Below are 12,058 nucleotides of genomic sequence, written 5' to 3'. Positions count from 1 at the left end.
CTGATACAACTAACTTATCCAAGAATTGGGCAGGGGCAGGGAGAAGCTTGATTGCATTTAGAGAAGTGAACATTTCAAAGTTGTCTCTGAAAAGATCTACCAATTGGTTGACTGTTACCATTTTCAATCATGACTAATTTGTATGAAATTAAATATTTTTTTTAGTTTGATAAACTAATAAACTATGTCTAATTCATATCATAGGAAGCCTGAGTTAGAGCTGTAAGCACCAGCATGTAAGATGTATATATTTTTGTATATACCATTAAGTTAAGCAAACACTTTTGTGTTTGGATGTTGATCATTAATAGTCTTTCCTCTAGCTGACATTTTCAAGATGGTTTACCAGTATGTATTGAATGTTAACTAATTTCATGTGCTACAGATAGGGTCTGTGATATTTCCTTTTGAAGGAACCCTACTGTTTAGTCACAATGCAACATTCAAGTAAATTGCAGTTGTCACTGCTGCCTAGGATGCTGTTAACGTGAAAAGATCCAGCCTGAGCATAGAAAATGGATGTTAATGCTTGTTCTTTGCTTACTTTCTGTTGTACTTCTTATTGTAGGCAAGATTTCCAAAAGCACTTGCTTGACTTAAGATCGCAGTTCTTACTGAGGTTTCTAAAACTCGTTATTCACTTAAGAAAGGTAGTGATTTTGAAAGCTGTGGGGAAACTAATGTATAAATGTTGCAGATCAGAATGTCAAGCCTTAGCACAGCTTCCTGGCTTCTTATTGAATGCTTCATGAGAGACATTTAAGACCATAATAGTATTTTTATAATCTTGACCTACTGTAAAATCTTTTTTAATAATAAAAATGTGGCCAGTGTTTGATTGCATCACACTTACAGGTACGTGCACTAAGTATAAATGTGTTGACATTCTTTTATATTCATGAAATAAATGTAAATGTAATCTCTTTTCTTTTAAGGAAATGATCATCGACAAGGTTAATGGACAAGTTGTCCCTCGATACTTGATATATGACATTATTAAGTTTAATGTAAGTACTTTCAGTTTTATTGCTTTTATCATTAGTTATTGATTCTCATTTCTGTTTTAATCTTATTTGTATATGTAAGAGCTTCAGAGTAAATTTAAACACCAAAAGTGTTCGGGTATTTTGTAGCTCAATAACAAGAAATTAATCAGAATTAAGATTGAAAGCAGCCTTGTAATGGATGTTAATTTATTTCTACCTGCTCAAGAAAAGATGGTGGTTTGAAACAGTCTGCTAAACACTGTTGGAAAATTTCCTATTTCTAGAGCATGGTTGAACTATTTAGGCAGTGAAATTGAGAGGGGATGGAGAAGTTAGCCTGTAAGTGGTATATTTGTTACCAGAGCATCACAGTGCTTCATGTTAGGCTGCTCCATCACCTCTTTCTCAAATCTATCTTTGAAACCAGGCAGCTGGTCCTCTGTTAAGTCCTGAATAGCAGCCTCTTCTGTTTACACTGGCTGTAGGGCAAATATGTAATAAAGAAATATATTATGGAAGTTGTGGAAAAGGAGAAGCCTTTGTTGAAAGCTAGGAATGAAGTCTTTTTGGTCACAAGAAAGCTGTTAAACAGTACAGAAAATGAGAAACTTTTTTTCTTTAAAGCAGCTTTCAAATATGGTAAAGGTTTGAACGTCACCAACGGGCTCTTATATGTTATCTTTTATAGATTTATTTTTTTTCTTGTATTGTTCCACCAAAAGTCATGATATATGTGGAATTTGAAGTTATTTACGGTTTTTATGGCAGGGTCTCCTGCTGAAGATTATTCGAAGAACTAACCTTGACAATGTGTTCCACTTGTTAGCCCTTATTATGAAATAAATTTTCTAGTAATTTCTCTATTATGTCTAAGAAACAGAAAATGTCCTTCAGGAAGGATCAATTTAACCATATATATATATATATCTTTTTAAAACAATATTTAAAATAGTTTTGTGAAAACAAAATATGTACTGGTTTTGGTTGGGATAGAGTTAGTTTTCTTCATAGTAGCTCATATGGTACTGTGTTTTTGCATTTGTGACCAGAACAGTGCTGATAACACCGGGATGTTTTTGCTCTTGCTGAGCAGTGCTTACACAGCCTCAAGCCCTTTTCTGTTTCTCATGCTGCCCTACCAGTGAGGAGACTGGGGGTGCACAAGAATTTGGGAGGAGACACAGCTGGGACAGCTGACCCCAACTGACCAAAGGGATATTGCAGACCATATGATGTTGTGCTCAGCAATAAAAGCTGAGGGAGGAAGGAGGAAGGGGGGACATTTGGAGTGATGGCGTTTGTCTTCCCAAGTAACTGTTATACGTGATGGAGCCCTGCTTTCCTGGAGATGGCTTAACACCTGGCTGCTGATGGGAAGTGGTGAATGAAGTCCTTGTTTTGCTTTGCTTGTGTGCCCAGCTTTTGCTTTACCTATTAAACTGACTTTATCTCAACTCATGAGTTTTCTCACTTTTACCCTTTCAATAATTTCTCCCATCCCATCCTGGGGGAAGTGAGTGAGCGGCTATGTGAGGCTTAGCTACCTACTGTAGTTAAACCACAACAATGTGTTTAAATTTAGTCACGATACCTGTGACAAAATAGGCCATGGAAAAACACTTTAGTATCTGCTAATGCTTCTGGAAAAACAAAATTACTCTTTCGGTGTTCCGAACAGGACGAACAGTGTTAGTAAACCACAGTGCATTTCAGACTTCTGTTACCATTGACTCTTCCAGACTTGAGTAAGATACTACTCAGCTTGAGTAGGCCACTCAGTGTAAGTAGGAATTGCAACTGTAGGCATGGTACTAGTCACCAAAAATGACTTTGGTATTGTTGGAAATGTTAGTCATTCTGTGACTTAGGACAGCTGCTTTTAAAAGTAATAGTTTGTGGAGAGTGCATGTTAGATTAGGAATAGGAGCTTTTTGTTAACTCATTTTGGTTCTGCATCTTGATGATCTTTTCTTCAACCTTTTCTGAAAAGTAGGTGTTAGTTTCCTGGATCCCTACTATGATTAGGAGTTTTCAGTAAGCAAAAATTCCTTGTAGGCTTCTGAAAAATATGATCTTCTATAACCACTCCTGGGTTCTCATTTTTCCTTTACATTTTCTTACCTATTCCTCTACCTGTGATTCTGTGACTATTTACCCTCATGTCTTTACATGTCTCTGCTCTCACTTTGTGTCTGACCTGCCATTCACTCCTGTTACTCTCCCTTTGAAAAATAAATGTGAGGTAAGAAGTGTACAGTCTCCTTCCCTCAGTTTGGGATATGCGTATACTGTCCTAGCAAAATAACACTTTTCAAAAGTCATAATTATTTTGGTGAAACATTTTTGGGGTGGAAGGGGAGGAAATGCTCATTTGTAGTGACGTGTCCAGACTTAACATGAAGAATCCCACTTGGCAAACAGGAAAAATGATCGGGGGTTTCCAGAGGGTTGTTAAGGTTTGGGAAAAGTCTGCTTTTGAGCAGGGCTGTAAATGCTTTAAAGCTTGTTTGGTTTTTTTGTTTGTTTTTTAAATGCACTGGGAATGAGAGAGAGGAGTTAGTTGCAACGTGATACTATTCTAGTGTCAGGGACAAATTAAGATAATGTTATCAGTATGAGTGCAAGCAGGGCTTCAGCTGCAAGAAGTCATTAGCAATGGTCCTACTACAAAGATTAAAAAGCACAGCAGTTTTTAGGTTAATTTTAGAAGCTTAATTACAAAAATGGGCACCCAAGGATGTTTGGCTTGGCAAGAAATGAACAACAGAATTTTATCACCAAGAGAGTAAATGTATTCAAAACTTGTAACTGGCAAGAAAGGATAAGTTCCTTTCAGGTTGTGTAAGTTAGATTTGTGTAAATTTTCCTAGCAGAGCTTCAAATCAAATGATTACACAAAGCATCAGTCCTGTTTAAAATCAAAACGTTCCCCCTGCTGAAACAACCCCCCTGCTCCAAAAAAGACCTCCAAACAACCCGACAGCTGTATGAGGTGCTTTGGAATTCAACATTGCTCGTTTTGATCTTGAATGTAGTTGTGTCTTCTGAAGGTGAATGGTGGAGTTTCTGTAGTCACTGTCTGTCATGTGAGTTACAAGGTTTCCAGCATGTTCCCCATCTCATCCTCCACAGCGACTCAGCGTACTCTGCTGTTAGAGATGCGACATTGCAGATGGGGAAATGTGAATACGAACCCTGTTGATGAACACCTTTGCTCAGGCAAACCTCACGTTTTAGTCAGGTCTAGTGAACTAGAGATATTTTCAGCTGACCTTATTCTTAAATGCTCAACCTGTTTTGCTAGCTAAGGGTTACAAAGTTTTCTGGCTTTGTCAGAATATTCCTTCTGAAATATTACATTCACGAATTCCACATTAAGTCCCAAAGACTTATGTGTACTATTGATACTGCTGAGAATGTATGTGTTAGGATGGCCACACTAACACAAAAAGACAGGTTAGTACTAAAATAAGGTATTATTTAGTTTTTCAGAATGCACCATATATTTATAGTAAGATATATGTCAACTTGCACCCCTCAGAATGACTGTAAATGGTACAGTGAAAGCTGTTAACATGTATACAGAAAAATCATGGAATTAAATTTTAGATCACAGTAAAATAATGTCATATAATTAAAAACTTCCAAGTGTACTGTAATATCACTTCGAACTATTCTCAGTATATTTGGCCAGCATTATTGTCATGCTTCAAATTTGCAGTGTGCTCCATTCTTCTATTTATTTTAGTTCTTCATTACTTAGGTTTTAGGGGGCTAAATAGTGTTAAAATTCATGTTTGGAAGTGTAGCAGTTGAGACAGGGCAACATTATCTCTGTTTTATGCCATCTTTCTCTGGCTTTTAACAAGAGGACATGTAGGACTGAGGACTGATACCTAAATGAAGCCAAAAATGTGTAGCCTGGCTTCTCTGTGTCTATGTTAACTAAATGCCATGACCACTGTTGCCTTTTATGAACAGAAATTTTGAGAGGCTACATTTATTCTTAAAGCTGTATGCTTAAAGTTTCAGCCTAAACCCCAAAGATCCCAAATTATAAATAGTTGTATTCAATTTGGCGCATTTGACAAGTTAAGTGTTTTCAAGACCAATGTCAATTTGAGATTTAAGAGGAGTAGTGGTCTGCTAGTAACAGATCAGCTGGGAGTAAAAGTAGCAGTTTTCATTTTGTATACAATACTATGATTTTGGGAGAACATCATGGTGTCATGGAGCTCAGTGTCTCAGTACATCAGGGGATCTTTCTTCAGACGTAGTCAGGATTTCACCTGAACATGACCCAGAGGAGGTAAGGAGGTCCCCTTAAACAAGGATGACGTGTTCATCAGGAGAGGATGGTAACAGAAACTTAACAGGGAGTAGAGGCTATCAAAATGAATGAGAGAGAATAGTGAGGAGAAAAAAGAGAAGGTGAGTGGGCAAAGACCTACCTTTTACAAATTTTAATCCACGTTGTTATCGGTGAGGCTTATTGTTACTTAGCTTTTTGATTTTGCTGTAGCGTATCAGGAATAAACTACAGCAGCCTTTTAGAAAGAACCAAAGGAAACGGAGAATAGACTGATTGAAATATGTAGTGTATTTGGCTCCAAACGTCTACACAGGAAAAGTCTTAGGAAGAAGGAAGAATAAAAATTGTGTTTTGGTGATTGGGAGAGACCTATACTGGAGTTCTTAGGGAAAACCTGGAAATAATCTAGGCTGTCTCTTTCTGTGATAAATTTTGTATTGAATTCTGATGTGTATCACCTATAGCTGCTGCAAAAATCAGTCTTCAGGGATGCTGATGGAACCCTTCGACTTCTGTTTCTGTGACATGTAGTTTCTAGAAGCTTGTGGTAACACATCCCTTTGTGTTACAAGAGATGCCTATGTCAGGAAAAACAAATGATTCTCCAGAAGAATTAAAAAAGGTTATTTTTTTATTGTCATTTTCTTCAGTCTGAATCATGATGTTCATTATTATTAATAGCAACTCAAAATATGACATTGCTGTCTCACTGCTTTCATCTCACATGCTAGAAACAAATTCATAGAAAGAAAACTATATGCTAGTGAAATAAGCCTGCCTTTTGACCTCAACTCTTTGAGGAAACCCAGAGCAATCCCCGCTTTTTCTTTTCTGCTTGACTTGGTTCTTTCTATGAAGAGCAACTCAAAGTATATGAAATCATCTCTCAAAGCCCATTCTGAGAGGCTGCATACGTGTAAACTAATAAACAAAACTGTGCAAAGAGCAGGATCCCGCTACTGAAATTTTATCCTCTTTTTAAGTAGTTAAAATGGTCCCTGGCACAGTTTTGGCCCTGGCTGGCTACAGTGCTCTTGAGCAGTTCTCAAGAATAATTTAAAATTTAACATTGCTCAGGGACCGTTTTTGTCAGGTGTTCTGAGATGTTGTCATCCTTTTCTGGAGAGTGAGAGTATGAACACGGTCAGACAGCTGGTGGCTTCAGGGGCAGAGATGAGACCTTTGCCATGTTGATTCACCAGTGTAGATGTACCCAGAGTGTCTTCTAGTTCACTGACTTGGGGCTCACCTCTCTGAAGTTCAGAAAGTACTGTTTTATGAAATGTCAGGTATTCTGCTAATAATGTGCCTTTAGGTGCTTAAGGCAGAGGACGTGAAGGCCCCTTACACTGAAAAGAAGAGAGGGAATAAGGTGGAATAAAAAAATACTAGGATATCATGACATACAGCAGAATTCTGCTGTGGAGGGTAAAAGATGATCCAAAAGCATAAAAACAAGTATGCCACTTCTGCTTGTCTATGGAGGAGATGGCACCAATATGGGAAGGATGTCATTATCATGTCAAGTCACATTGACATGTGAAATGTTTCTAGAAGTCAATTGTAACACAGTCTATCTTTTCTTAACAACCTAAATGGATTTTTTTTCCTGAGAAGAATCTTTTCTCATTGAAAAATGACAAAGCATTTCTTAAAAATGCATGTATTTTTTTAGCTTTTTATAGGCTAATTGAGGGGGTTTTGTCCACATTTATGTCACTTGTTATGTGTGCGCTCTGCACACATGAAATCTGGATCTTTCATATTCCTTTGAACATAAAAGGCTAATAGCACCCAACATTCCTTACGGTGTTTAGTCTTAATATGTACAGAGCTAAATCCCTGCAATGACTGTTACTTTTCAGCTTCCTGATTTGTGTCTGTATGTAGTTGAGTTCATTATTACAGTAACTGTAGCTGTATAGCACTACCTCTTTCACCTGGATAGTGAATAAAAAGTTGAAATTTGGTGGGTAATTCTAGTGTAACAGAGGAAGCTCACAATAGAATAATTAACAGTCCCAGAAGCAAATACAAGTAAATCCAAATCCCTATTAATCAGAAACAATCCACAAAAGAACATGTCTTCATTTTCCAGTCATCTTTGAGACAGCTCTTCCTGAGAAACCTTGTTTTGAGAGGCTTTTTCTTAAATCATATTCAGTAGCTATGTGTAAATGTATAGACACTAGACTTAAGCAACTCTTTTTTTCCTTAGTTAAGTAATAAAATGTAACACTGGTATAATGTAGGATCTAATTAATGCATTCTTAGCAAAGATGCTGAAAATTAATAGTACTTTCTTTTTTCCTTTCTAACCCTGGCCTTTAAATTTTTAAACTCTAGCCAAGTTTTCGTGAAACCAGATTGCAATGGTAAGAATAGACTGAGTGCTTGAAAAAGAATAATGTTTTTAATGTTCAGAAAGGAGATAAAATTTTGATTAAATTTCCTAATATTCTGTGCATTAAATTAAGTCAAGATCAAGATTTCTTTAGTTGTCATTATGCATAACAATGTTATAGCCATTAGATGAAATTTGTCATGGTAAACAGATACACTGGTAATAAATCCTGCCCACAGCCACTGTGCTCATTGAATTCATGCATATGAAACTTTTTTGTTTTAAATCCCTGTGAAATATTACCATGTCTGGCTTTTCCATTACAAACCTCATTTTAAAGTGATGTAAAGCTCATAGTACATGCTGTCTCTCATTTATTAGCCTATTGACCTTATCTTAAAAAGGTACTGTGAAAATTTTGAGGGCACAATTCAGAGATGCAAGTATTTAATTGCATCTTTTCTGTTTACAAATGCACCTGGCTGCCAGTCACCCTTCTGCTCTTACTTTTAATTCTGAGATTATTCTCAAGTGGTACCACGTCAAAATACGGATTTAAAATGCTTTCAATACAAATAGTACTCTGGAGAATAAGGATGCCGTGCATGTGTTTACTCTTGCACCCTTTCTATTATTTCTTGTGAAGACATACCTAACACCCAAATATTTGTAACAGTGCTTTTGCTGTGTGTTACATTCTCAAAATCAGTGTATATGGCTTCATTCTGTCATGGCTCAGAGGTGTCAGGTAAATGAAATACAGGGCATCTACTCAATTGTGTCTCGCTTTGCTTTCTGGTGTCACACTGGGAGAGATGCATTAAGATTGCTTTCTCCTTCTCCTCCCATTTTTATAACGGAGTTTGAGAGCAGGGGCAGCTTGGCCAGGTAATGCGTTTTAGTATTCTGTAGGCTATATGGATAGGGTAGCATTACGGAATAGGGAGGACAACAAAGTTGGGCTAGGAGAGCTTGTAAGATGGAATCAAACACAGTAAGGGAGTGATGCTGCAGAAGGCTCTGTGGAGATGGATGGACAGAAATACATCTCAGCTGGTTGTCTTCTTCAAAGTCTTTCTTGCCTTATTCCCCTTCCCTGTTGGTCATCTTTCATTCATTATTGAAAACCTGACTTGCATGGCTGAGCAGCAAAATTTGCAAATCTCCTTACCTATTCTGTAAACTTCCAAAGAGATAATTTGTGCTTTCTTCCCTGTTGCTCCTTGTGCTTGAGTGAAGTACATATACAACTGAAAAGCAGCATTTTTATGCATTCTTGCATCCGTCTTTTAAAACTCTCCTTTGCTCTGATGCCTCCAAAAAGTAAATTATTGCTGAAGAATGATAACTAGTACATGCTGACCAGGATATCTTTGGTGTTTTTGTGTTCTTCGTTTTATATTTTTTGTCTAACCAGCTGCTTGTTGTTGGGCTGCATTCTTTAGCATTGTAATTAGTTTGAAGGTTGACTGTTTTACTGGCTGGTTAGTGTGTGTGAAAAATACATCTGAATTCTTCTTTTCCCTTCTATCTCTAAGTTAGTTCCTCCTTTTCCCAACCCAGGGGGCATTATGGATCGCAGTGAAAGTGGTTTGTTTTCCGCATTTTCCAAAATAAAGAATGCTTAATGGAACATTATATAAAAGCAAAGGGAGTGTATTAAATTTTGTCATGTCTTGTTTTATTCCCCAAAGGTAAATGTTTCCATACCCTAAGATGAAGCATGTGTCATGAGAACCTTTTTGAATGGCAGATTATCGCAAGTATGATTATCAGGGGAAGAGGTACAAAGTGTTACTCCTGGGAGAGATACACGTGAACAAGTAGCTCTCCAAGAGCAGCTTTAGAGGTTGCTGTGATACAAAATCCTTTATATTTTTCAGGTGTTTTGAGTTCTGTAGGTTTTGTTCTTTCTTGCTTACTCCTATGTGACACTTTTTCAGCAAACTATGAAACTTGTTAGAAAAAACACAAAGCAAGACTTAGAAGTTTCAGTTGCATTGTAAATGAAAATAACACTGAACTATTTCAAACCTTATACAATTCAGAGAATAAAGTCCACAAACTTCTTGTTCTTAGAAGGTCTCTTTAAAGAGCTTTTCTCAGTATTTTTACTGAAGTTTTCTGTCTCTCACATTTTTAGCCTTAAAAGACCTCACTTTTTATTTGCAATATTTTTTTATCTTCTTGTTGTGCTAGGAACTGTAACATATGATTAAATAGAAAAACTGTCTCCCTCAGCTTGCAATTTATAACAGTCATTCCTATAGGAACTGCCAGGTGGACTTAAACTGAACTTCTGTCTCGGGCAAATATTCAGATCTCAAGAATCTGGCAGTCATCACAACTGAAGTGGAAAGTGTGAAAAACCTTACAGTGGGGCAGGTTTTCCGGTTACATTATCACGACCAATTTCTTAAGTACTGGGAAGGAAGTCTAACACAGGACTTTTTTTTGGTCCAGTATGTTTCAAAACAGGAAAAACTATAGGCAAAATCGAGGATGATTGGGGGGATATCATATGGAAGCAGTGGGAGTGTGTTCAAATGTTGTCATGTCTTATTTCGCAACTTAGTTTTAATTCCTTGTTTTCTAAAATTACTGTAGCTGTAATATTTAATATTTTCAGTTTTCTCCCTCTTGCCTTCCTATCTTTCTCCTGTTTCTAGGGGAAAAGAACTAAAGAAAAAAAATAATCAAAGTTAATCAGAAGAATGTACCAAATCTAAAGTAACTGTATAATTCAAGATAGGTTTTACGAAGGTGAAAGCAGGACCTCTGTAATATTTTCTTTTCCATGGCTAATATGTTTGAATAACCCCAGTGACTGTTGTGGTCTAGGACAGAAGTGAAGGCGATATTTTCATCCTTTTTAGCATATTTCTCTTATTTAAAAGAAATATGAAGAAAAATGCCACTTGTCTTTTGAAATGCGTATAACAGTAATTAATCAGTATTTCTTACTCATAAGCTAACCATGCACACAGTGAACTAGATATCTTAAAGACAGATTGTGTACTGAAGTTATAGATTTTTTACAAGTCTTAAGGAGTATAACATCTATTGCAAGCAGATACTTAATTTTTAGTTCTGTCATGGTTTAGGAAAGGTAGGTGGTTCTTTTTCTAAGATAGTATTTGTGAATCAGTGCTGATTGTTACTATTTTTCCTCTTTTCTAGTTTTTAGGAGACTTTATACTTGCTGCACTAGGCAGTCTTATTTTAAATACTATGAACTTATTTATATTCTAAAAAAATCAGTGCCACAATATTTTCTAATATGAAATGCTCCGAATAATGTCTTTAAGATGTGGGAGTTTTTCCATGGTTCTTTAATTCACTGGAGTGATAGTTCTTTGCAATAAAGACAGTTCTGTAAAAACTCAGCAATAGCTATTCTTGTGAAGAGTCACTGTGAGTCTACCAGTCCTGGCTGGTAGAAACAAAGAAAGTGTGAGGAGGGTAGAAGCAGAAAGAGAAAATACTGACTGAACCATGTAGTATCTGTTGCAATTAAGGTAAGGATGCCTCCATGCTATGTGCAACAACAGTACTAGGAAAAATAATTGGAAAAACCGGAAGTAGTAAAGGCCTGTGTTCAATATTGGACTTTGCAGATAGCCTAAATTCATTGCAAAATAAATTATTTAAATTTATATTCCCCTGGGAGAATCATGTGCAGTCTTTTTGTATATAAATATCTGATGATGATGATGGCGAATCTATTTTCTAGTTATGGTTTATTAGAATTATGACTTTTACTTCTGTAATTAAAATGGGAAGTTCATGTACTCCTCAGATTGCTTGGGGGGAGGCAGCCAGTCTAGACAGAACATAATTCCTTTTGGTTTTAATCATTTACATCCCAGTAAAATCCCCTTATTGAGTTCTGTTTTTGAAGGCTCAGGAGGATTTATAAGGATTATAAAGATCCTAAATGAAGCCACTGTACATGTAATCAAACAATGAATTGGACTGAGTTGTCCGTGCTCCCGAAATAGCCGCTACTAAGCTTTTGGTGCCTAACTGGAGCTTTGTTTTCAAAAGAGAGGGCTTAGGTGTTCTTCTATGGTAGATGCTCATTTCCATGAATCTGCCTCTGTATTGCACAGCATTAATGGTGAGAATCATAATTCAGTCACTTCAGCTTATCATAAATGTTCTGCCTTACATGTGTTACCTTTACACTGGTGAAGCAAACTTCTCATCCACTTGTTAGAAGGTTTTATGGTTTTTATCTTGTATTTGTATTCTCTTTTGAGCAATCCAAGGAGAAGAAGAGTGAGAAAAGGAGCAATATTTGTAGTACGATCTACTTTTTCTGGTTTGATCTTATCTGTTTAGTCACAGTTTTGACAGTCCTGCTGTTTCATTCAAGTTATGTTGTTAATAAAAAAAATAAGTGTGGAGCTGTAT

At 36.6% G+C, this 12,058-nt stretch overlaps 1 protein-coding gene across 2 annotated transcripts in view; it reads left to right on the top strand.

Moving 5' to 3' along the window:
- RNGTT (RNA guanylyltransferase and 5'-phosphatase) overlaps nt 1–12,058 on the top strand; it is a 187,545-nt gene that overhangs the window by 56,371 nt on the left and 119,116 nt on the right. For both annotated transcript variants that reach the window (XM_049817904.1, XM_049817905.1), the window contains one exon: nt 936–1,007. In XM_049817904.1, the coding sequence (XP_049673861.1) occupies nt 936–1,007 (72 nt within the window). The remainder of the gene's footprint in view (nt 1–935; nt 1,008–12,058) is intronic.

This window comes from Accipiter gentilis, chromosome 15 (assembly GCF_929443795.1).
Source record: "Accipiter gentilis chromosome 15, bAccGen1.1, whole genome shotgun sequence".
NCBI classification, from domain to species: domain Eukaryota; kingdom Metazoa; phylum Chordata; class Aves; order Accipitriformes; family Accipitridae; genus Astur; species Astur gentilis.
This window is presented reverse-complemented; position numbering and strand designations above follow the sequence as displayed.